Raw genomic sequence first — 23479 nt, 5'->3', positions numbered from 1 at the left:
ACAGGCCTGTGGGGTATGCCCGACTTCCTGGTGCTCGTGCTGATCCCAGCAATTGCCTCGTATTGCGTTATCCTGTGAGTTACAGCGCAGTAGCTCTGGGGAAGGAATAACCTGTTTCAAAAGGGGGGCTTGAAGGGTATGGGGGGGGAAATTGCATTTTTTCTAGATTAGGGAGGGAGCTTGCTAAATCATACTTCTTTGTTACCCTTTAAAGTATTCCCTCTGTGGTGTTTTTAGGTTCGTATTTAAGGTATCTCACATGCTGTATGTTGTTTGTGGCTGCTTCTCTGCTTGTCTTCCTCGCATCTTCTGTTCAATTTCTGGGTGTAAATCAGCCTACAGGGAGGTTTAGGAGCCAGGTTGGTGGCTTTCTGGAAAAACGTGAGCGTTTGATTCCAAACTTCAGTGTAAATAGAGATTTGCTGATTTAGTTTATGCTGAGCCTTATTTCTAAACACTGGGCCTCTGCTTGCTTTGTCCTAACGTGGTGGAAATTTCTCTGTGGGGAGACTTGTGTTGCTGACTCATTGTGTCGACTCAAAACAGATTTATGTTTACCAAAAAAAAAAAAGAAACCCTTGTCTTTTTTTCTCCTTCCCACCCCTCTTAGCAATATTGAATTTGGTATTCTTACAGAATACTTAGTATCTGCTGGAAGGGGCTGCAGTCCACAGCCCATACATGAGCCTGCTTTAAAGTGGCAAATTGAGATACAGCTTTCAATTTAACTGTGCTCATCTGGAACAGTTTGGAAATACCTTAAAGCAGTATTACTGACAGACAACAGGAGTCGGCTTTCCTCCTCTTAGGCCCCTGCTCACCCCCATCTTACACTGTCATGCGTAGGGGGAGCAGGAGGCAGGGATTCCTCAATTTTAGCCTTGTTCTGCCTGTTCCTCAGGCGTCCCATGCAAACCAGTTACCCTCCTCCTGTCTTTCCTTCCTATCCCAAACAACTGGGGCAGGACTTCCTCATTTCCCCAGGCTTCTGGAATCATTCAGACCGGTAGATGTTCACCATTTACAAAGCATTTCACTTACACACATTATTATTTTTGGCAATACAGCATTGCTTTAAACTTCTGGTATTATGCAAGGCCTCCACGGGGCAGGATGTCTGAAGGGTATCGCACGTTTTGAACAGGTTGGAGCACGTGTTAGGTTTAGCGGTTTTCTTAAACCTAACTGCGCAGTACCAGGTATTTTGTTTAAATATAAAATTCTAATCAATACGAAGAAAATCTTTTAAAACTACAGGGTTAAAGAAACAGAGAATGGAAATAAAGACGGAAGCAGCGTTTAACACTATGGAGCCTGAGCGGCGGGACACGCAGCGGCCCACGGCCTCCCCACAGGGACGCAGCGCAGTGCTCCCCGGGCACGGCCACGGGCAGAGCCAGCTGCACCATCACCCCTTCGGCCTGCAGCGCTGAGGCCAGGCAGCCCCTGTGTGAGGGAACGGGCTGCGGCCGGGCCTAGGCAGCGCCACCGGCCGCCCGGCCACGCGCCCGCACTAGCTCCTTTCTTGCACAGCTCTCCTACCCTCCCCCCTCCTCCCGCCCCGGCATTGCCCTTTTAAGCACCGCAGCGCGCAGCGACAAGAAACCCACTGGGTCTCCACCCACATTTCAACGCTCCCTTTAGATAGCCAATCGCTGCGCACTTCCTGCAACCCGGCCGACCAATAAAAGCACTCCACGAAGGGAAGCGCCGTTGGGGCGTGTTTTGAGGCGGGCGGCTCGCTGAGCGGCGGCGCCCTCAGCCAATCGGAGCGCCGAGAGGCCGGTGGGGCGGGCGGGCGGGCGCTGCGCCCGGCAATGGGGGAGCCGGGGCGGGGCGCGGAGGGGGCGGGGCTGGCGCGCGGTAGATAGGCGGGCGGCGGCGGCGCGGAGCCCGCGGACACGTGACGGAGGTGAAAGCGGAGGAGGGGAAGGGAGGCCCGGGGGCGCGCGGGGCTGCGGCGGTTGGCGCTGTCGGGGGGCGCGCGGCGAGGTGAGTGCGAGCCCGCGCCGCGCGAGCTGCACCTCCCCCCCCGCGCGCTACCGGGGCAGCTCCGTGACCGGGGCGGAGGGAAGGGGGCGAGCGGGCCCGCTCGCGGGGCATGCCGGGGGATTGGCGGGGTGCGGGGCTGGGCGCCGCCCGCCGCGCCTGCGGGAGCTGGGCCGCCGTCGGGGAGCCGGCGCGGCCCGCCGGCGGGCGGGGGCAGGGCCTTGCCTGGCGGAGGCGGCGGGGGGCCTCGAGGCAGGGGGCGCGGAGGGTGGAGGCAGTCGAGGAGCCTGAGCGGGGGCGCCGGGGGAGCCCCGTGCGGCGCGGCGCGGGCGCGGGGCGGCGGCAGCCCCGGGCAGGCCCGGTGGGGAGCAGCGGGGCTTCTGGTAGCTTCTGGGCTGGGAGGCGGGAAGGGGCTGGGCAGGGCCTGTGGCACGGCGCAGCCGGGCGGGGGTGATAAGGCCCTTCGCCGCGCTCCTCAGGTGCCGGGGGGAGGGACAGAGGCAGGGTTTCGAGGGGGGGCGGTGGGCGGGTTGGCGTGCGGCTTGGGGTTTTTGTCTGGCTTGCGGCCTTAACGTCGGCAGTGAGAATAGGGAAGTCGCCTTTACCTGAAAATGCCGAAATGCCGAGCTTAAATAGGTGGCTGTGCTGGGGTGGGGGTAGGGGGCGGTCAACCGTATCAACATGTGGCAGGATGCGGGCTGTGGGAGAGGAAGTAGAAGCCTCTGGAAAGGGGGAGATGAAGACGCAGAACTAGAGGCCCAACCAGTAGGGAAGACGTGGTAGGTGCAAAGGAGTAAGCGAGGCCAAAGATGAGCTGTGGAAGAGGAAACCGCTAACAGCAAAGGCTGAGAATTTTGAGAACTTAAAATGCATACATTGATTTGGCTCTTGAGTATTATTTGGGTTGAGTGTCTAGTGTGTGTAACTGAGACCTTCATTCTTGTTTATAGCTCAAATTGTGTTGCATGCTTTCAAAAATAATCAAAAAACCCATTTGAATTAAAGTGAGTGTAGGTCTACTGCTTTCTTATCTGTCTTCAAACTAAAGAATGAACTTCCACGTTTGGTTTTGTGGTTGAGAACTTTCTAGGCTATAGAATGAGAGAGGCTGTGGGTGACTTGAATGTGGAGGGAAACAGGTGGATGTTAATGGTTGTAGTAGTTATGGTAAGGTTGAGACTTCAGTGTTACTAGTAGTACAACTTAAATGTTTCTGCAGAGCATCAAAGGGAAATATTTTTGCTGAGCTTGTTTGGAATATGTTGAGATGTCTGGAAATTTGTCTCTAGGAGTGTAATGTTTTTCTAAATGAGGTTTGCTTAACACAGTCAAATAAGCACAGCTGATAAACTAATTTTGTGGAGCACTATCTACTGAGATTTGGGTTTTAGTATATCCTAAGGGGTAAAATAGGAGTGGTGTAAAAGTGTACTCTATGTTGGCACTGCAGTTAAAATGGCTTCAGAAACTCCCTTACCAAGCCTACTGTTGGTTTGGTCATATTACATAGGTTTATCCAATTATACAAAATATTAAACAAAACTAGAAGAACCTTTGAATTAAATTTAGTGTTTGTCTTAAGTTTCAATGCTTCTAGTTTTTTTTTTCTTTAAAAAAAATCCAGTAAGATGAGTTGTTATGAAGGGGATGCTCATACACTACACATACTACATTACAAGCTGAATACAAGATGTATATAGTTTCCTAGCATCTACTGCGTTCCTAAGAAGGAAAATCTAATGCAGAATACTGAGAGAGCTTGCCACGTCTGTTAAAGAGCCCTTTTATTTGATGTGTCCCAGCACTTCCTCTAAATAAACCAATAAATCTTTGACCAAGAATACATTGTAATTTGTATTTAGTCCTTCCTTTTCTGGCCTTTAACTTTTTTGCCCCTGGTAATGATCATGACGATACCCTGTTCTCTCTGGCATTAATTCTGTTGCAGTGCAAACTTGAATTCATTGCTCAGCATAAGTCTGAAATCTTGGGGCATCTTCAGATCCCTCCCCCCCACCCTCCCCAGCTACCATAATTTCTCTAACAGCCCATCTGTTTTATGGTCCAAAAACCTTGCAGTTGTGTCTCTGTCCTCCAAGGACTTCCAGTTCTGCATGAATGATCTCTTTGCTGACAAACAGAACATGGTGTTTTTTCCTTTACTATGTCTGCACTGATGTATGTTATTTTTAGAAACTGACATGTTTGAAATGCTTATTAAAAGTGAGTGTTGTTGCTGTCACCTTTTATTACCTCATTTGTGCTCCTTACAACCCAAACAGAAAGCAAAACATCCTCTCTAGGAGACTTTTCATTAAGTCTTAGGTAGCAGCGTATCTTAACGACCCCCTCCATAAAAGGACCCTTCATGCAGTGCTCCAGCCTCTGGCCTGTTGTAAGTGAGGCAGTTTTAGTTTAGCCTTGTCTGCTGCTTACTGAGTTACCATGTTAAAGGCAAAACCTTCACAACTCTGAAAATGTCTAACTGCAGAGCTAAACATTTAAATGAAAATAGTCTTGTCTACATTGTATGAATTGCTGCATATATGAACATAACAAAAACCGTCCCTCGCAGAGGAGTGGGCAAGTAACTAACAAGTTTCTGAAATGGTGGAACTTGGCTGCAAAATCGGTTATTTGGCTTGGCTGTAGATCTCCCAAGTCTGCCTAAAGACAGCTGTGCCTTTGACAAGCAAAGATGATAGTGCGCATGAACTACAGCATTAAGCTGACACTGCTTGCCAAGAGCTTAATTTCATTTATCCATGGCCACTTTCTGTCTCTCAGTACCATCACTTGTCCTCCTTCAACTCTTTGTACCTTTGTGTGCTGCTTTGAATTAGCTGATTGATTGAGAGTTAAAATAATGTGATAAAAAGACTTGTAACCATCTTGAAACAGGTGCTAGTTCACTGTAAACAGTGCCTCTGGCAGAGCTGAGAGGCTGGGATGTACACAGTGAAGGGTGAGGGAAACTTGGGATGCAGAAAAGATGGATCCCTCTGCTCTTCAGTAGTTCTAACTTCAAGATGCCAGTGCACTATCAAGTAGGGTAGCCAAACCTTTGCTAGAACAGTAAAAATCCTGTTTGAGAAGAAAAGTGGATATCTGCCTCTCTACTTACGTACACTGAATTTCTTTACAGGGAAAAAATATTTAGAGAAACAAAAGTAGTTTCTTGCCTTGCATGATGACACTGTGTGTGCGTTATTTACTAGTATGCTTCCACTCTAAGTGGAGTGCTATATTGAGATCTGGTGTTTGGATCAGTAGAGTTTCCTAGCAAACTTTGCTTTGCAGATACTTTAGCCAGATTTGATTGTTGTTTATAACTCTATCAATTGAAGGCTTCTGAAATGAGATGTTGCTGAGATAGAAACCATTGATACTCTTCCAGTTATATGGCTATTGTGTAGTTCATAGTAAGTGCTCTTATTTTTAAAAGACTGTTCTCTTTCATCAGGCTACTAAACTAGATATCTAGTGTCAATGTAAATGTACTTATACAGTCTGAAATGTGTGCTGTTGAGAACTGGCTTGATGAAGCACTCAATAGGTCAGTAACCAAGGAGATGTTTAAACTGGTTTTGCAGGCTCTGTTTAACATGACAAGGAAGTAGCCTTCTCAACAGCGTGTTCTGGAAGTAAAATAACAAAGGACTTAACAGGTGGGTCCATTCACTGTCTATCCCACCCACTATATGTTAGAGATTCAGGGTAATTATTTGCTATATGGCTCAAGAGTTTTCAGTGTCATACCAATAATTAAAAAAAACTTCAGCCTTTATTCCCATATAATATATATATATATATATATGCGCACACACACACACACACACACACACACACACACACATACACACACACACCCCACATATATGTAATCTCTGAGGCTGCATGACTTTCTCAAGGGCTTTGAAATCTGAAGATGATAATCCCATAAAGTGAGAGTGCTACTCTTATTGCAAGAAGCTGATCCTGTCCCTGAATCTCATTCCAGCTTGTTTTAGTTCTTTTCCATTGGGGAAAAAAAAAAAAAAAAAAAAAAACTGTAGGGCAGCAGTTTCAGGTGTCCATTCTTGGTGCACTGGTACATTTCCCATACTTTGCTGAAGACAATGTTTCAGCCTTCTGACATTTAGCACTTGGTGAATACTACTTAAATGTAAGTTATCCTTTTTGTAGTGTGGAAGCTGGCTGTGGATGAACGCACAGGCATGGAGCAAGTAAGTGATTTGTTAGCCCTGGTGATGTTGAGCTCTTTTCTTACTTAGTACTTTGGTATTCTATGGCAGTAACTTGCCCTTCAGCACAAGCTGTGTGTCAGTGTCTATAAGTGTCTGAAGGGCATATAAAAAAGGTAGATGAAGTCTTGCCTTGGAGCAGTGTTGCATGGTAGAAATGAGTTCCACTGAGGCAGAATGGAGACTTCAGAAGCTCTGTCCGTCGTGAAAGGCTTCCATTGTTAAAGGCTTTTGGCAGCTGCCTCATCAGAAGTAGAGTAACCTTCAGAGATATTACACAGTTAAAACTAGAGAACAGAAGTGCAGACTGAGTTTCAGAAATGGTTAATGGTGACAACTGCTTGCAGACTGGACACTTTCACGTGAGGACTCTCTTCATAATAAAGTGACTATGTTTTAGGTGATTGAGCACGTACAGTTCCTAGCAACTTAACTTTAGGTAGAGCGTCATATTTTTTAGCATGTCTTATATAAAAACTGATTTTCTTCTGTCTCCCTCCCTTAAACTTTATTCTCTCTCCCTCTTCTTTCCATCTTTTCCTATTAAGGAATAACCTAATTTACTAGGACATAATCATGTTTATATTGTGTCCCTAAGGATTGTGTGAACTGAAGTTGAAATTTTCTCTTGTAGCAGTACATCTGTTATGGGTAAAAGTAGATTTTTTTAAAAACAAAACCTATGCTTTGCTTAAATTGCCCTTTTGAGAGGGCAATTAATTTCTTTTATTTCTTACAATTTAGTCAGTTTATAAATTGCTAGATTAACAGAATATGAAGCTTGGCATGACAACCAGTAGTTGCTGGTGGTGCTACCAGTTAGTGCTCAAGGTGTACAAATAATAGCTCATGTGGATTTGGGACTGATTTAATGTGTAGGAGGTGTCTTAAACAGCTTTCTGTAGCGATATAAACTTGTGAAAACTGCTTGCCAATGATTATAAAGAACCAAGGACATGGAACTAGATTAGCTTCTCATTGTGCCCTTAGCTCTTTTTTTCTTTTAAAAAAAAAAAAAAGGAAAAAAAAAAGCTTGCCTGGAAACTTGAACAGATAGTAATTTTAGCTTAAAGCAAGGTTCCACAAGCCTTAAATTTAGACAGTACTGTAGCTTTTAAGTGTAGACCCTAGAGTGTAGATGTGTAGGGTTGTGCTAGGAGCTCAGCTGGAATGGCTCCTAGCCACTGGATCCACAGAATGGAGAAGTTTCAGCCCTTGCTGTGTGGGTCACTGATGGAATTGGAGGAATTCCAGGAGCAAGCTTGCACGCGGGAAACCAGGGTATTGCAATATCAGGCCAAGAAAATTATAGTCAGGCCGTGTGGCTTTGCCACTTAGCCACTGAAGAAGTGCTAGCACTAAGCAAAGTCCGTTTGATGCTGACAGATGTTTCCTAAGGGTCCTAGTTTGGCTGGGATTGTAAAGTAGGTAATTCTTAAGTATGAAGTCTGTGTACTGGCATGAAAGTTAGAAGGGGCAATCTAATTCTTTCACCAGAAGGTACAGCTATTTGGCTAGTGGTGAAATTACTTAAGGGATTCTTGTGTGCTAAACCATTAATTTCGTTTGCACAAGCTAGGGAGGAGCTATGTGAAAACTCCTTCCTCATAGAAGGAGGGGAAAGCATTGGCTTATCTTAAACCTTAATGTTTATTCTAAGGTGGATTTCCTTATAACACTTCCCCAATAATGAAGTAGTCATTCTGTCTAAGGGATGTAATTTGAAAACAGTTGTGAAATGTGGGGTAAAATCTCACTCAATCTCTCTCTGTTAAAAGTATACTTTGAGACTCTCCTGTAAGGTAAAACAAAATTCAACTCTTCTGCTGGAAATGTGTCACTGTGTGGTCTAGTCTGTTGTTGCTTCAGGCACATAGGCCAAATTCAGAGTAAGGATTCATGTGCTGAAGGAACTTGAATGTCTAAGGGCTGGAAAGTGCTTGACAACTCTCTTTTGTATTGCAGTTCCCCCATTTGTAATGGGATCTATGAGCATGTGAGGTCTGTAACTGTTTTTGGTTCTGGCTGTACATTGCATTAAAAGAACAAGCAGGCTCTGCTCATATGTAGCAACGCTTCAAAGTTTTTTATCAGCTGATCATGGTGTGAGCTGTATCCTTTTGGCTCCAAGCTGTTTTGGTGCAGTTGCCTGAACGGTGAGGCGGGGGGGAGGGTTGTGAGCATGTATTTAGACCATAATCCTCGAGGCAGTCACTATTGTTAGAAAACTGGCTGCAATTGCATGTTGCTGTAGTGATAAACTGGGCATGACCTCAACACAGGTCTTTAAAATATGATTTTTTTTTGTAGTTGTAAAATACCGCTTCTGCCACCAGAAGTAATTTAAAGAATAAGGAGATGTGGTGTGCAACTGGATTTCAGTATATTGGATAGGGCTAATAAAGCTTTTAGTTGCCTAAGCGTACTTCAGAAAGTTGAAAACTTGTTTCCTAGCTTGTTCAGTTTTAAACTCTATTTATATATGCACATATCCTCAGTGGCAACTCTATTTTTTTGGAAGAAAACTTTGGAATGTAATTCAAAGGAGCAAAGGCAAGCAAAGCATAGGTTGCTTGAGCGAGTAAGACTGTGGGCAGCCTGGTGAGAGCACTGGCAACTGTATCCATGTGCAGGTGCAGTAATCCCTATGGCAAGAAAATCAAGGCAGAGTTGAAACCCCTTTCATTTACAGAGATCTTCAGAGCTACAACTTGACAGAGTCCACTGTGTTTTAGGTGTTATGATGCACCTTCTAGACCAGTTGAAGCGGGACACTTCAACTGTGTAGAGTATCTGTTACATCCCTCTGGTGTTGATCAAGGATGTTGATCATCCCTTTAATGTAGAGATTGAGGGGAAGGGAATCAAAGTAACTGTCTGAGCAGCCAGTAGTAGTCTTCTGGATCTACTTCAGTATCTGGTAGTACCAATGACTTGCTGTCATTCTAGAGTAAATCATGGGGAAATGAAATGGTGAATGAAAACACTAGTGTCCCACAGGTGGAAGAAGGAAGAAAAATAATGAACAGGGCATAGAGGAATGATTGCTTCATTATACTTGAAGGACTGTAAATGCCTCAACTGAATGGAAATGTCAGCTTCTGTATGACATGCTTCAAGTTCTTTCCAAGCAAGAAATGGGTTTTCTGTTCAGTGTTTTGCAAGTGTAGGGAATGTATTGTGTACATGTGTGCCTACTGTTCTGCTCAGGGACTATGGCAGTGTAAAAGCAGCAAAATTCTAATACTTCTACAGCATGATCTGCAGAACTTGGGCATATGCTCCTCTAGTCCATTAACATCTGTTCTGCATTAAATACTTTTGCTTTATGTATGTTCTTCTCCAAGAGGTTTTTAGACCCATCTCAACCAGTCAGACATCTTTTTAATTCTTTTATTTACTGTAAGATTGGGGCTTTCTTCCCGTAGTGGGACTAGGCAGTTTACCTGTTGTATAGGATGCTTGTTAACATACAAAGAAGCAGAACAACTTGCTCTGTGCAGCGCTGGTTTGACCTCTTTTCCCCTTGTATTGTATTCAGATCATGGAGCTGAAATGGCTACTGTGTGTGACACTGCTGGCTCTTGGAATTCTTGCTGTCCAAGCACATGATATGGAAGATGACAATGATGGTGATGATGTAGTTGATATCGAGGATGACTTGGATGATGGCATTGAGGAGGCAGAAGAGTCAAAGTCTGAAACTAGTACTCCTCCTCCAACTCCAAAGGTTTGTCCTGAAAGTTCTCTTAAGTCATGTTATAGTTAGTAATGTAGTAATGTGAGTCTGATTAGAGATCTGTTGGTATTTACTGTGTTGTAGATTAATTAAAAATTCTATCTAGGAGTAAGATTTGGAACTAAGTTTAGCTGCATCTTTCCTATTCTTTCTTGTCCTCCATCTTCCTGAAGACTTAGATCTGTACTTGAGATCTTCTGATGTGATTATCAGAGAGAATGCTAATGTTTCCAGCTAGATACATACTTGAGTTTTAGCTGCAGACGAGAACACAATGGCGTGGCCTAAGCAGCAATATGTACATAATTTTTGTATTTATGTTGCTGGAGTGTTCCAGGTAAACCCTATCTCAGTATAGAGGAGAAATGAGCTGTATATACATTTACTACTTTGGGGGAGAAAACATACCTTTAAAGATAAATTACATATCTCTTCTCCAACAGGTTACTTACAGGGCCCCTGTTCCAACAGGCGAAGTCTATTTTGCAGAAAACTTTGATAAAGGAACTCTGGATGGGTAAGTGTATAACCTGAAGGATACTTCAGTACAATAAATGACTAAATTACCCTGGGAGAGGGAGTGAAACTTCCTTCCTGGAGCATACGCTTTTCAAAGCTGAATCAAATGGCAATTGGTAGGGGGGGGAATTAGCGCAGCGACTTTATAATGCTGGCTGTTAAAGTGCTAAGCTAGTATATCCTTAGGTGCCAATAACAAGGGGAAAATGTGCTGTGCAAGTATAGTGTTTTAATCCTTCTCACTTTTATTTCTTCAGATAATAAGTTAAGATAGAGAGGTACTAGAGATTTGCATAGTGAGAACTTTTACAAGAGCAAGATGCTCAGGCAATGATCCTCCTACTTGTGGGTGAAGGATAGATGGCAAATGCAGAGAATTATCCAGGCTGATGGAACAGAACACCTCAGGGGATCTAGACTCTGTGATCTAGTCGTAGGATATCTTTTCTTAAGAGCAATGGGAGGATAAAAAGGAAAGTAAGCTTTTTTTTTTTTAAGGGGAGGGGGGGAACCCTGTCTTTCTGACTAATGGATGTCTTGATTCTAGATGGATCCTTTCCAAAGCAAAGAAAGATGATACAGATGATGAGATTGCCAAATATGATGGTGAGTGCTACCTGGGGGGTTTTGTCTAAATGGTAGATACTTTTAATGTCCCCTGTCATTTCGAAAGAGGTGCACGTCTTAGTGTTTTCTGTTTTCAAGATGAGGTAATATTCCCTGTATATAGAAAATAAGGGAAGTGTTTATATATCTAGCTAGTGTAAAGTGTAGTCCCGATTTAGACAAACAATCAACTTAGTTTTCAAACAGTTTTTAGTGAAGATGCTACAGTAATAACTTTCTAAAGCACCCTACAGGATGTGATTACAGAATGCTGACTTCTCTGTTTAAGTTAGTCTGCCTTGGACAAATTTTGAGAATGCTTGGTTTTCTGTCTCTCTCCCCTCAGGTAAATGGGAAGTCCAAGATATGAAGGACACTAAGCTTCCAGGAGACAAAGGGCTTGTACTAGTAACCAGAGCCAAACATCACGCAATTTCATCCAAGCTTTCAAAGCCCTTTGTATTTGATACCAAACCCCTTATTGTACAGTAAGTAAAAGATAACTTATAGTGTTCATTATTTCAGTGGTGATGTAGCAGGCTGAAGTTTTTATTCAGAAACTGAAGTTCTGTTGCCTGGGGGTCTGAATGACACAAAATATTGTTATCTATCACAATGCCATTTCAGTAACAATAAAGTAGCAACAGGGATCCATAAAGAAGGAAGTGGTGTCAGGTGTGAACAGTATGGCTCCTTCAGAAGGAAGAGCTTGTGCTGTGAAGCCTGAAAAAGTAGTCTCTGAAAACTAGACTGGATCACCTGTCTCTAGACTGCAGTTCATTCGGTTTACTGTGCTAACAATGTCAGCCAACTGACTCCTGTACTGTTAATTGCCCAAATACTGGGTGGTCCAGCTGTAAGTCAGTGCACTTAGTAAACTGTCCCTTCTTTCCAAGGTGGAATGGGCAGTGCTAAAGATGCACTTGTTTCCTCCTTCCTTTGTTCATCTGTCATGGAAGATGAACAGCTTGTTTAGATTTGTTGGGCCATAACTGATGCAGAAGAATCTACTTGCATGCATCTTAGACTAGCAAGAAGAAAAAAATCTTTCAGTGAGAACAGCCGAACTGTGGCATATGACCCACTTTGCAAGTAAAAAGAAAAGTAAGCTAAGTCATACTTGTCCAGCGTTATGAATTGGTCACTTTGCTTTGCATGACCATTTAGTTTTGGCTTAAAAGACGAAACTAAAAATCTCAAGTAGTCACCCACTCCAGCTGCTGGCATTGAGAGAGGATCAAGTATACCTTACCTACTCCTGGCAGACGTGTCTTGCCTTTTTCGCGCTCCTTGGTATCCCTAAATACTCAGTTGTATTGTTACAACTCTAAAGTGCTTTTCCTAGGATCTGACTGTTCCGGTTTTAATCACTTTACAAATTGAGTTGTCTGTATGCCCTAGTAGTTATGGGGAAAGTACTGGTTTGCCTTAAACTATATTGCAGTCTCTTACACACTGAGCAGCCTTTTTCCTCCTCCTTTTCTCCTCCTAAATTGTAATCTTCTAGACCAGCACTCAATTCCTTTAATCTTTCATCTCAGATTGTCTTCTAAATCCTTGGTTTCTGTTTCTCAGGCCCTTGTGAATCTGTTTAGTCCGTAAAGTATGGTGTGTGGTTTTTATAAAATTCGTTGGACTCCTGATGTAAAAACAAACAGCAACAGATCAGTGTTAGTCTGAATCTGTGCTTGAAAACTCTCATCTTGAAATATGACAGTGACCTTTTTTGTCATAACATGTTCTCCATTTCTCTGTCCTAAACTAAAACTAGATATGAAGTCAACTTCCAAAATGGAATAGAGTGTGGTGGGGCCTATGTGAAATTACTTTCAAAAACCCCTGAACTGAACCTGGTGAGTGATGTGGCTACTCTGAGTATTATGCCATGAAAGAAAGCTTTCATCTTTCACTTTTTCCTAAAGAAGCCTCTTCAGTACAGTGCTGTGTATTTAGGGCCTGATCTCTGATGTACTTTGCCCTTGGTGTTTTCCCACTGTGTTTTATTTGGAGAAGATGAATACTAATATCTCTTGGCCCCTTGTGTGAGATCCAAGTTCTCTAATAGCTCAGCAGTTCTACCTCTTTGCTGAAGTCTGCACCAATTCAGATTTTCTTAGGTTCTAGCACCAGAGAAGAGGTATCTTATGGAAGTAGCCAGTATAGGTGGAGAGACCTGCATAGGAAGCAGCTGCCCAGAAGGAAAATTCCATGTATAATGTTAAACAAACTAATGCCAATAACTAAAATATCATTGCGTTTATTGCCTAGACTTTGACTTGAGGTCAGTTGTGAGGTACTGGATATGGTTTAAAAGGAAATAGTATTTCTATTAAAAGTTGGCCTAGGTGGTGCTTATACAGCCGTAAGAGCTGTATATAGCCATGTGCTTGGCAAATGGTGCTTGATTGCAGTCTTTCTGCAGTGTCTTAAGTACAGTTAATGGGAGAGACCATAGTAAGTTTGAGAGAAAATGATTAGTAATCTTTGTTCTCAATCATATACCTGCCCTAAGTGTTTTAACCAATTGAGTCAGAGCTTGTGCAGCCCATGTGTTCTCTTTAACCACCTTCCTAGATGTTACAGAAAGTACCTTCTCTGACTTACTACCATCATTCTCCTTTCCCTCTGTCTCATTTGAGTTGTGTTATCAATACAGATGCCAAATTCAACAAAATTATATTACATAGAACACCTAAAAGACTGCTTGACTGGCTGACCAGTTTTATGTATGTTGAATAGCAGAATAACATTAGCAAGAACAAGTAGACTTGATTGCAGTGTTCGAAGGTGACATTATTATGTGTAGTTAGCTCTTAAATTGAGACTAGCTTGTATAACTGTAAATCAGATGCATATCAGTTCACTTTTAATGCTTACCTCTTTATATGAGAGAATCACTGGACAATTTAGTCACTATATCAATGGTGTAATAGTTCTGTACTGATAGCGTTTTAATCTTTCATAACGTAGAGATATGTATATTGTTCATTAGTGATAACCGTAATTAAGTGTATCTTGTTGATAACTCTTGGAGAGCCATTAATTTCCATCTGGAAAATTGAGACCAAATCAAAAAGATGCCTAATTCTGGCATTAGGGTGTGTGTGGGGGTGTTTTTCTGTTTGTTTTGGGTGTTCTTGGCATGTAGCTGTGATACAAACCAGCAAAGTACCCACACTAAAAATTCTTAATACAAGTTATGTAACCTCTAATAAATTGGAGGCTCTTACAGTGAGCAGTGGCTAAATTCCATTACTTTGAAATTACTTAAAGTTTTGCATTGTTTTAAAGGATCAATTCCATGACAAAACTCCATATACAATCATGTTTGGCCCTGATAAATGCGGAGAGGACTATAAATTGCACTTCATCTTTCGGCACAAGAACCCAAAGACTGGTAAATATGAGGAGAAGCATGCAAAGCGTCCTGATGCGGACCTGAAGACCTACTTTACTGATAAGAAGACCCACCTTTACACACTGGGTACGATGACTATTAACTATGCTTGTTTATAACTACTTCTATCTTTCTGTAATCAAAAATGTGAAATAATCCGAATGAGTAACTGAATATGTCTGTTAACATCTCATGCAACTAAAAAACCCTTTAAGCTATGGATGCAAAAACTGGTCTTGCTATACATTTTGTATACTTCTTCCTTACAAGAACTCTCGAATCATGTAAGGTTTCCTGCTCATAATATGAATTTCAAGAAGTCAGTCATGAATGATTTGATATGCGGAGTGTATCCAAAATCATTACGCACATACATAAAGTACTTGAATGTTGCATCCTAATAATTTGGGGTATACTAGGCTTTGGACTTGGAGGGAAATAGTAATAGTGATTTGATCTCCCAAGAGATTTTCATTCTTTGGAAACAGTGGTTTCAGGGCTTAGTTTTTAAAGTCATCTTTGTGTAGTTCCTATTTTTAGCTGGTTAGTTCTGTACTTAGGCTCAGATAGCTTAATCTCAGCTGGAGAGGAGGCTGTACCTCCATGCCAGGCAGAAGTTGTTCTTGAAGTATAATGTCTGGTTTGTTGTATTAAGGTACGACTAAAATCTTTCAGGAAGTACTCGGAAAGACCTCTAGTTATTTTTACTATGGAGATAACAATGGATACAGGATGAGAAAGATTAAATCTTGTGTGTCAGTAGTAGGATTGTGAATGCATACAGGAGACCTATTCTTGAGGAGAATGGGTGCAAATACTGTTCGTGATAGATACTAAAGCAATACTTACTGTGTCAAAGTCAACTTGTCAAATTGCTCTGGTAATTAATAAATCTGCAGCAGATCCTTTCTCTGCCAAGATGAGAAGTGATATATAACCATTTAAACATAAGGAGAAAGGTTTTAACAACTTAAGAACAGTTTTGGGGCAGATGGTAGCTTATATTGCTGAAACTCGTGTTATACAGTGTGGATGAGTGGTACTTTTTAAAATAGTGTGTGTGTTTATATACTTATATGTATGTGTATATATATATATATATATATATGTAATGCATGCAAAGACTACACTGACTTTTTTTTTTCTTCTAGTCTTGAATCCTGATAACAGTTTTGAAATACTGGTTGATCAAACGGTTGTCAACAGTGGGAATTTGTTAAATGATATGTCTCCTCCTGTGAATCCACCTCGAGAGATTGAGGACCCAAATGACCAGAAGCCTGAGGACTGGGATGAGAGACCAAAAATTCCAGACTCGGATGCTGTTAAACCAGATGACTGGTAAGCTGTTTGAGATGCGGAACTGAGGGAGGCCTTAGCCTCATAATTTGGTCCTGATCAAAAAGTCCTTCTCGGATGACTTGTAGAAGGTACTGAGCCTCACCTTGTAATCAAAACAAAGGCAGTTTAGGGCAGGTGAACCACTGTCTTGGGAGATGAAGGCAGACAAGATCCATGTTCTGTAGGAAATAATGTTTATTGCTTCTGTTACTGTGCCATAGATCAAGGTTTTCCAGAAGCATTTAAGCTAGCTAATATTTTCATCCCTGATTAGCTCAAAAAATAAATTGCTGGAAGTAAAACCAAGATGCTTATAGTTTGTATAATTGGTTACAAGTGACTGAAATATTTGACATCTTCAACCAGAAACTGATGCTGGTTTTCTGTCTTTGAATCTGTGCTCAATGAACCATAGACTTGATTTTAAATTCAGATGCGTGGTTGCAGTGAGCACTAAAATGCAAGACTTGTAATATGCCTGTTTTTGGATTGACTTTGAAAAGTAGTTAAGCAGTATTATCCTTAGAGTTATAGATGTGGCTGTAACATAGATAGCAAGGCAATTCTATTCTTAAATCATGATGTTGCACATAAACATGTAAAATGAAGCTGGCTGGTAGCACAGATCAGTTCACTTGTTCAGAGTGCATAGAATCATGTAGTGAGGTTAAACTTCTGTGTGTGTTGATATATAAAATGCCATCTTAAAGGGATGAAGATGCTCCTGCAAAGATTCCAGATGAAAATGCTGTGAAACCAGAGGGTTGGCTGGATGATGAGCCAGAATATGTAGCAGACCCTGATGCTGAGAAACCAGAGGATTGGTATGTTGACTGCATTTTGTAAATAACAGCAGACACTTCATGGCTTATGCACTGGGTTTTACAGCTACAAAAAATAGCTTCTCCATTGTTGTTCCCTAACAAAGCTACTCTGCTTCAAAAGTAGAAGATGAAGTTGATCTAAACAGTCTTGCATTTTTGGCTTTCTTCTGTACATTCATCGACTCCTCTTTTGAAGATTGTAAGCTGAACAGGACAGGGATAGTCATTTTGCAGTTGCACAGTGCTTGGAAGATGGAGGCTATGTTCAGTGACTGGCTTTTTTTGAGCTTCTGTATTGTCAGGCTACTTGAAATACTTCCTCTGGAGTGTTCTTATCTGCCAGCCTGTGCTATACTATTTTACTGCAGAAACTTTCCCAGAGGTCAGATGAAATAAGCCTTATTCTGTATAGAGACAAAGGGCAGACTTAAACTGAATTTTTCATTTCAGGGATGAGGATATGGATGGTGAATGGGAGGCACCTCAGATTGCAAATCCAAAATGTGAGACAGCCCCTGGCTGTGGTACCTGGCAGCGACCTATGATTGACAATCCAAACTACAAAGGCAAATGGAAGCCTCCAATGATCGATAATGTGAACTATCAGGTTAGTTTTGTTGATTGTGTAAATTGTTGGCCAGTACAGCATTTCTCTTTCAAAAAGCAGGATAACTTAATTTCAGCAGGTCTAATTAAGAGCGCAAAGTGGACTCAGACAGATTCAAGGTGCTATTTTGCTAGGGTTCACTTTTTTTGTAGCACAGACTGATTCCCAAGACATGAAGGTTTGCACCTGCAAACACTGTATTCATGGGTGCCTGTGGAATGAATAAGTCTCTGTTGGTTCAAAGTGGGAGGGAAAACTAAAATGCAGACTGTATGCTAGGTAATGTAGGTAAGGTTGAATACCTGTATCTTTTCTAGGGTATATGGAAACCTAGGAAGATCCCAAATCCAGATTTCTTTGAAGATTTGGAACCTTTCAAGATGACTCCATTTAGTGCTGTGGGACTTGAGCTGTGGTCAATGACTTCTGACATCTTTTTTGACAATTTTATTATCTGTACTGAAAGAGCTGTGGCTGATGACTGGGCCAGTGATGGATGGGGACTGAAAAAAGCAGCTGATGGTGCTGCTGAGGTGAGAAACAAGCCTAGTTGTGTACTTCTGACTTGAACAGTAGGAGCATTCCTTCTTTTCCCACAATTTCTATTAAAAAATACATGTATGTAACAAAGCTAGAGATTATGGTAAACAAACCCTATTGGAACCTCAGTAATTTTAATATGGTACTAGTCAATTAAAAATGTCAGTGAGTACTTGCTACTTTTTCATGAGGTTTTGCTCAGGCCAACTGTGCTGCTAACTTAAGCTGTTAGTCTAACTTTCAGTTTATTGAATACAGAAAAATATTTGTGTTGGTTAGCTTTAAGTTTTGAGGTATGAAATAGTTATGTTCAAAGTTGCATAAGGCCTATTTGAAATCAATGTAGGTGTCGATAGAAACTAGCTACAATTTGCTGTATGGGGTGAATTTTGACGATTCACTTTGTTTTATAGCCTGGTGTTGTGGGCCAGATGATGGCAGCTGCTGAAGAGCGTCCCTGGCTTTGGGTAGTCTACATCCTCACTGTGGCTTTGCCAGTGTTCCTTATTGTCCTTTTCTGCTGTTCTGGGAAGGTATGCATTCCTCTGATAGTAAGAAGCAATAGTTAAAGATACTTGGTTTAACTTGTCTTAACTTAACTGTCTGATTTTGTTAATTTCTTTTAGAAGCAGCCAAGTGCTGCAGAATACAAAAAGACAGATGCTCCTCAACCTGATGTGATGAATGAAGAGAAAGAGGAAGAAAAAGACAAAGAGGAGAAGGAGGAGGAGGAGGAAGAAGCAAATGAGGAAAAGCTAGGTAGACAAACGATATTTAAAGTGGTTTTGATTTTTCTATTTAAAAGAATAAACCAACAGTATTGATATATACGGAATCAAGCTAATGCAATGAAGGTTTTTACTGAAGGTAATTCTTCTTAATGAAAAGAGAATGAATGAGACTTTTTCTTTTAGAAGAGAAGCAGAAAAGTGATGCTGATATAGGAAGTGCTAGTCAAGAGGAGGAGGAGGAAGAGGAGGAGGAAGAGGACAGGAAACATGCATCAGAGGTAAAAACATTTAATCTTTGAAGCAAGTCTTCTAGATTAAGTCAGTGTAATACAAGCCTTAGTGAAATGTTAACCTGGCTCATGTGATACTGTTTCCACTGGCGTGTAACACCCCCACCCCAAGTCAGAACTTCAGAGTTTAATGACCCTGTAAAATCTGAATCACCTTAGCCAGTTTAAGCATAGCAGGAAGCCCCGTTAAGGCACTGCCCTGGACCCTGTATTGTGACAGGAGGGGGGATTGTTTGGTACAGACCACTTTCCAGAGCTAAAAGGCTTATTCTGCTTTGTATGTAATCAGGATGTGACCTTTTAAGTGTTCCACACTGACATAATGGTGAACTTAAAGGGGTGGAGTATTTCTTAATCTGAAGTTAAAGGGATTCTCACAGCAGTAGGAGCAGTTAAACATGTAGCAAATAATGGACATCCACTGTGAAAAGTGGAGGATTTATGTGTTGGCATGTATGGAAAGGAAGGGGGTGATAACAGCAGTAGGTCCTTTCAGGAGTTGCTTTGACTTCAGCATCAGAATTTAAGTTCGTAGACTTTTTTTTCTTCTCTTCCCTTCTTAGTCTCTTTTTAAGAGCAAGCTTGAGTTAGATTTCCTTGATGCTGACACAGATGACTTTCTTGCAGGAGGAGGAGACTGTGAATAGATCACCCAGAAACAGAAAGCCAAGAAAAGATTGAAAAAAATAATCATAAGAACTTGATCTGTAATTTTTTTCCAAACTTGGTTCTGGGAGAGGACCTTGGACACCTTACATTGAAACTTGGACAAACCTCAAGATCTCACCATCCACAGGTTCCAGTTACACTATCCAATGTAATGGAGTGTCTAGCAGTAAAATCTTTGCAATCATCTGTTTTAAAGAACATCATTCCTGTAGAAAGAATGCATTTAATATAATGGGCTGTGGATTTTGGAATGTAACATAACTAACCTTTTCATTTTGGTTTTAAATGCTTTTTTTTGTTGTTGTTGTTTGGTAGAACTTTGCCAGTCTCAACCCATGGCTTAATTTAATATATTATTAATTAGTGAAAAATAACAATGAAAATCTTGAAAATGCTAGATGTTAAAAATGCGGTTTTATAACTAGTTTTTTTACAAACATGTAAATTCCTAAATGCACCAGTGTCTTGATATCCCTTAATTTGATAATTATGCTTAAAGAGAAGTTGTCAATATAGTTGACAACCCCTCTTCCTTCAAAGCAAAAAATAAAACTGGGAGCAGGGTGGGATGTATTGGAAAACTAGTAGTTAAATTTCATAATCAACTTTGCTCTTTTGTGAGGGAGGGGGAAGAGGAAAGGGTGGAAGGAAGGGGGTTAGTCGTATGGAATATGAACATTGTCTGCGGCTAAAGCAGATTTAAGTGTTAACAAATGATCTAGGATTTGGAGTAGGTCATCTTAGTATGGCATTTAATCCTGTGAAAATTGGATTTTGTTAGTCCTTGAACTCTTCTCATAAAGCTAAAGGGTTGTTGAGGTGTTTAGACTATTTTTCCTTTTCCCTCTGTTCAGTCACTGATGCTCTCCTTTCTCTGTGACTATACAGCTTTTTGAGTGCAGCTTTGCCTCAGTTGCTGAAGTGCTTCATGTTCAGCTCATTGTCAGTTTTCATAGCTAGGTCTACTCCTTTCCAGGGTCCAAACACTGGATAGGACAGTGTCCCATATCCTCTCACTCCAATCACTGTATGTCTATTCCTGTAGAAACAGGACAGGAGGTCAGATACACAAGTAGATCTGAATCTTGGGGGAGGGGAACAAAACGAAAATGAGATGTCAGTATTTGTAGGTGGGGAAGGAGCATGTGGAATATCTTAACTGATATGTGAAACTGTTCAAGTCTTTTTATCTGCTATTCATGTAACAAATGCATCCTAAATTATATTGTGAATGTTAGGGAGTTCCAATTCCAGCTGAATAAATCCTTTTTTAAGTGTTGAGTCTACAATATTATACTGCTTCAAACACTTTTTGTGGAATGCAGGTGATCACTACAAGAGCATACCTCTGAGGATGAAATCTATGTAACTTCATTACACTGTACCAAATATGTTGGAGTCTGGATGTCTATATAGATAAGCTTTTGCCTTTGTTTAGAGTAAGTGTCCTAAAATTATTCTTCTTGCACTGAATATAAACACTCCAGTGTTGTTCGGGCTAGGTCATAGGTATCAAGTGGGGAAATAATTCCCAGGTGTGGGGGAGGAAAGTGTTCTAATTACCTTGCAAACAATCTAACCAATTACTAAAAGACTTTTTTTTTTTTCTTTTAATGAAAACACCTTTTGCTGCCTGTCTTTATGTTGTATCCCTTAGTTGTTGTGTTGGAAATACTAGAGACACAAATGCATAGCAGGATTTCTTGCTCTTTCTGTAGTGTGCAAATAAACCATTGTAAGCAAGATCCTGGAAGTAATTTCAGACTTCTGTTGGGAGCTATTGCATATTTAGGATGCCTTTGCCTGTTGAACACCTGGTAGAGACTGCTCCTTACTGCCAAAATAGCTTATACTCTGACATGGAAGATGTCATAGCTTAAGCATTGGTACTAGCTTGTTCTCAGGACTGTATTTTTATCGAGGAGCAGCTGCTATTTATGACTCAGTCCTTTGAGATCAAGTATATGTAAATGGTTTCAAGTTGACTAACAATTTGAGCACAACATAACTGTTAATCAGTATTTTTATCTTAATATGCGAATTGCCTTAAACTCCTGGACAGTTCTTGTGCATACGTTATTTCAAAGTATCAAGAATGAACTTAAGATCTGCTATCAGCTTTTACATAGTATTATATAAGAGCTAACTGTAAATCTACATTTGCTTCTGCTAGACCTCCTCAAAAGGTCTCCTGTCTGCATGTTACAGCTTTTTTTGATACCTTAGTGTATGCTTCTTGAGTAATCACTACAATAAACAAAGACTTTCCAAAGTGAAAGATTACTTTTTATCCTGCATTCTCACTTGGGTGACTCAATGTTAAATTGACTTAGCTACTTTTTCCTGTAAGGCTTTAAAAAAATGTTACCTCCTTCTCAATAAAGAAGGCCTGTAAACCATGGCAGTGTTTCCCAAGCATTGAAGCTCTGCTTGATTGCTACCTGTGAACTAGGTTTGAAACACCTTCAACTACCTGAAGCTGTCTTACTGAAGTGTGTATGTGCGTGTGTATGTGCTGGAGTGGATGGAGTCCAGCAGCTGAACTTGCATGTCTGGTGGACCAGAGTGAGGAAAGGGTTTTAGACAGGCTGTTTTAGAAGGAACAAATGTACAAGAGTGCTTATACGCAGTTAAGAGACCTGGAATACAGGGTACTAGAAATGCTGAAGACTTTTTTTCTTTTTTTTTTTTTTTTTTCCCTCTTTTGGCCTTTGGTGAAGGGGGGTGGTACAGATACAGCTAACCTACTAACCTGCTCCAGAAATAGAATTGAATACGAACTGGCCTTCCAGCTATGATAACACTGACTTATCACAGCTCGAGAATGGCTGGACAAGGGCCGAGCGCTTGCAGAGGTATCGCTTGTCATGGTTGTCTCCTGCTTTCTGTATTTCTTCTGCTCACCTGGTAGTAGCACGTGGGGGCTGGTGACAAGAGTCTCTGTGTCCCCAAGCCTTCCCCTCCCAGTCTGGAATTGCCAGGATTGCCTCAAGGTTTCCAAAAGAAAAGGAAGAACCCCTGGTGGTCCTGAACAAGGACTGTGACTTATTTTGTGCAAAAGACCTGTCCATTTCAATAAGGTAACTGTAGATGCGGTATGCATATATTAAAACCTGAATAAATTATAATGTAAAATTAATCAATAAAGAAACTTAAATCTCTGTGGCCTCATCACTTCTTTTTTTTTTTTTTTTTGGTTCAGTTTTGAAGCGAAGGGGAGCGATGGAGAAAAGTGGGGGAAGGTCGGGTTAGGGGTGAGGGGGGGTCCCCGGACACCGCCGTCTGGGCGAGCTGTGGTTAAGCAGCCGCTTCTGCCGCCATCGCTTTCGGGGCGGAGCCCCGCCCATCTCCCTCAGAGACCGCCGGGGGGCGGGGCGTGCGGCGGCCGCGCTCCCGTCACTCACCCCAGGCCCCGCCCCCCGCCGCGCGCCAGTGGCGGCTCCGGGCCGCTCCGCCCCGCCCCTACCCGGCCCCTGCCTTTTAAACGCGCCGACGGCCGCGTCCTGCCAGCCGCTCTGCCCGCCCATCGCTCTGCGCTCCGCCCGCGCTCCCTCGCCCTCCCATTGGCTGACGGCGACGTCCCTCAGCGCCCGTGACGCGCGACGCGCCCGTGACGTCACCCGCCACCCAGGAAGCTCCGCCTATTCTCAACTCGGCTCTTGAGGGGAAAAACAATTTCAAGATGGCGGCGGCGCGGATAACAATGGGGAGTCGGGGGTTCGGGCCGGCCCGCGCCTGAGAGCGGCGGCCGCGGGGCCCCGCCGCGCCCGGCGCAGCCGAGCGGGCCGCCGCCGAGCCGCGGGGCGAGCGGGCAGCGGCCGCCGCGTCGGGGCAGGGGGAGCGGCGCGGCACCGGCCTCGGGGGAGAAGGAGGAAGTGGGGCGGGGGGGCGCCGCGGGCGGCGGAGCGGGCCGGGCCGGCGCGCGGGGCCGCGGCCGGGGCGGGCGGCGGAGCCCAGGTAAGGCCGGCGGCGGGGGGGCGGCG

At 42.6% G+C, this 23479-nt stretch overlaps 1 protein-coding gene across 4 annotated transcripts; it reads left to right on the top strand.

The window, feature by feature from the left end:
• The first annotated feature begins 1875 nt into the window (after nt 1-1875).
• On the top strand, nt 1876-22657 carry CANX (calnexin). 4 transcript variants are annotated; one of them, XM_062587158.1, is made up of 15 exons: nt 1876-1912; nt 9775-9963; nt 10416-10489; nt 11039-11097; nt 11444-11585; nt 12869-12950; nt 14389-14581; nt 15646-15835; nt 16546-16659; nt 17110-17266; nt 17584-17799; nt 18220-18339; nt 18433-18565; nt 18721-18815; nt 19455-22657. In XM_062587158.1, exons 2-15 carry the CDS (start codon nt 9778-9780, stop codon nt 19506-19508), a joined length of 1815 nt encoding a protein of 604 aa, XP_062443142.1. In that variant the 5' UTR covers nt 1876-1912; nt 9775-9777; the 3' UTR covers nt 19509-22657. The 4 variants fall into 4 exon arrangements, with proteins under 4 accessions (XP_062443142.1, XP_062443140.1, XP_062443143.1 ...); XM_062587156.1 differs by having other exon boundaries at nt 1911-1992; XM_062587159.1 differs by lacking the exon at nt 1876-1912 and adding an exon at nt 2330-2350.
• The last annotated feature ends 822 nt before the right edge of the window (nt 22658-23479 follow it).

The sequence above is a fragment of the Rhea pennata genome, chromosome 14 (assembly GCF_028389875.1).
Source record: "Rhea pennata isolate bPtePen1 chromosome 14, bPtePen1.pri, whole genome shotgun sequence".
Classification (NCBI taxonomy): domain Eukaryota; kingdom Metazoa; phylum Chordata; class Aves; order Rheiformes; family Rheidae; genus Rhea; species Rhea pennata.
The sequence above is the reverse complement of the archived record's forward strand: the minus strand, read 5'-3'. Positions and strand labels throughout refer to the sequence as shown.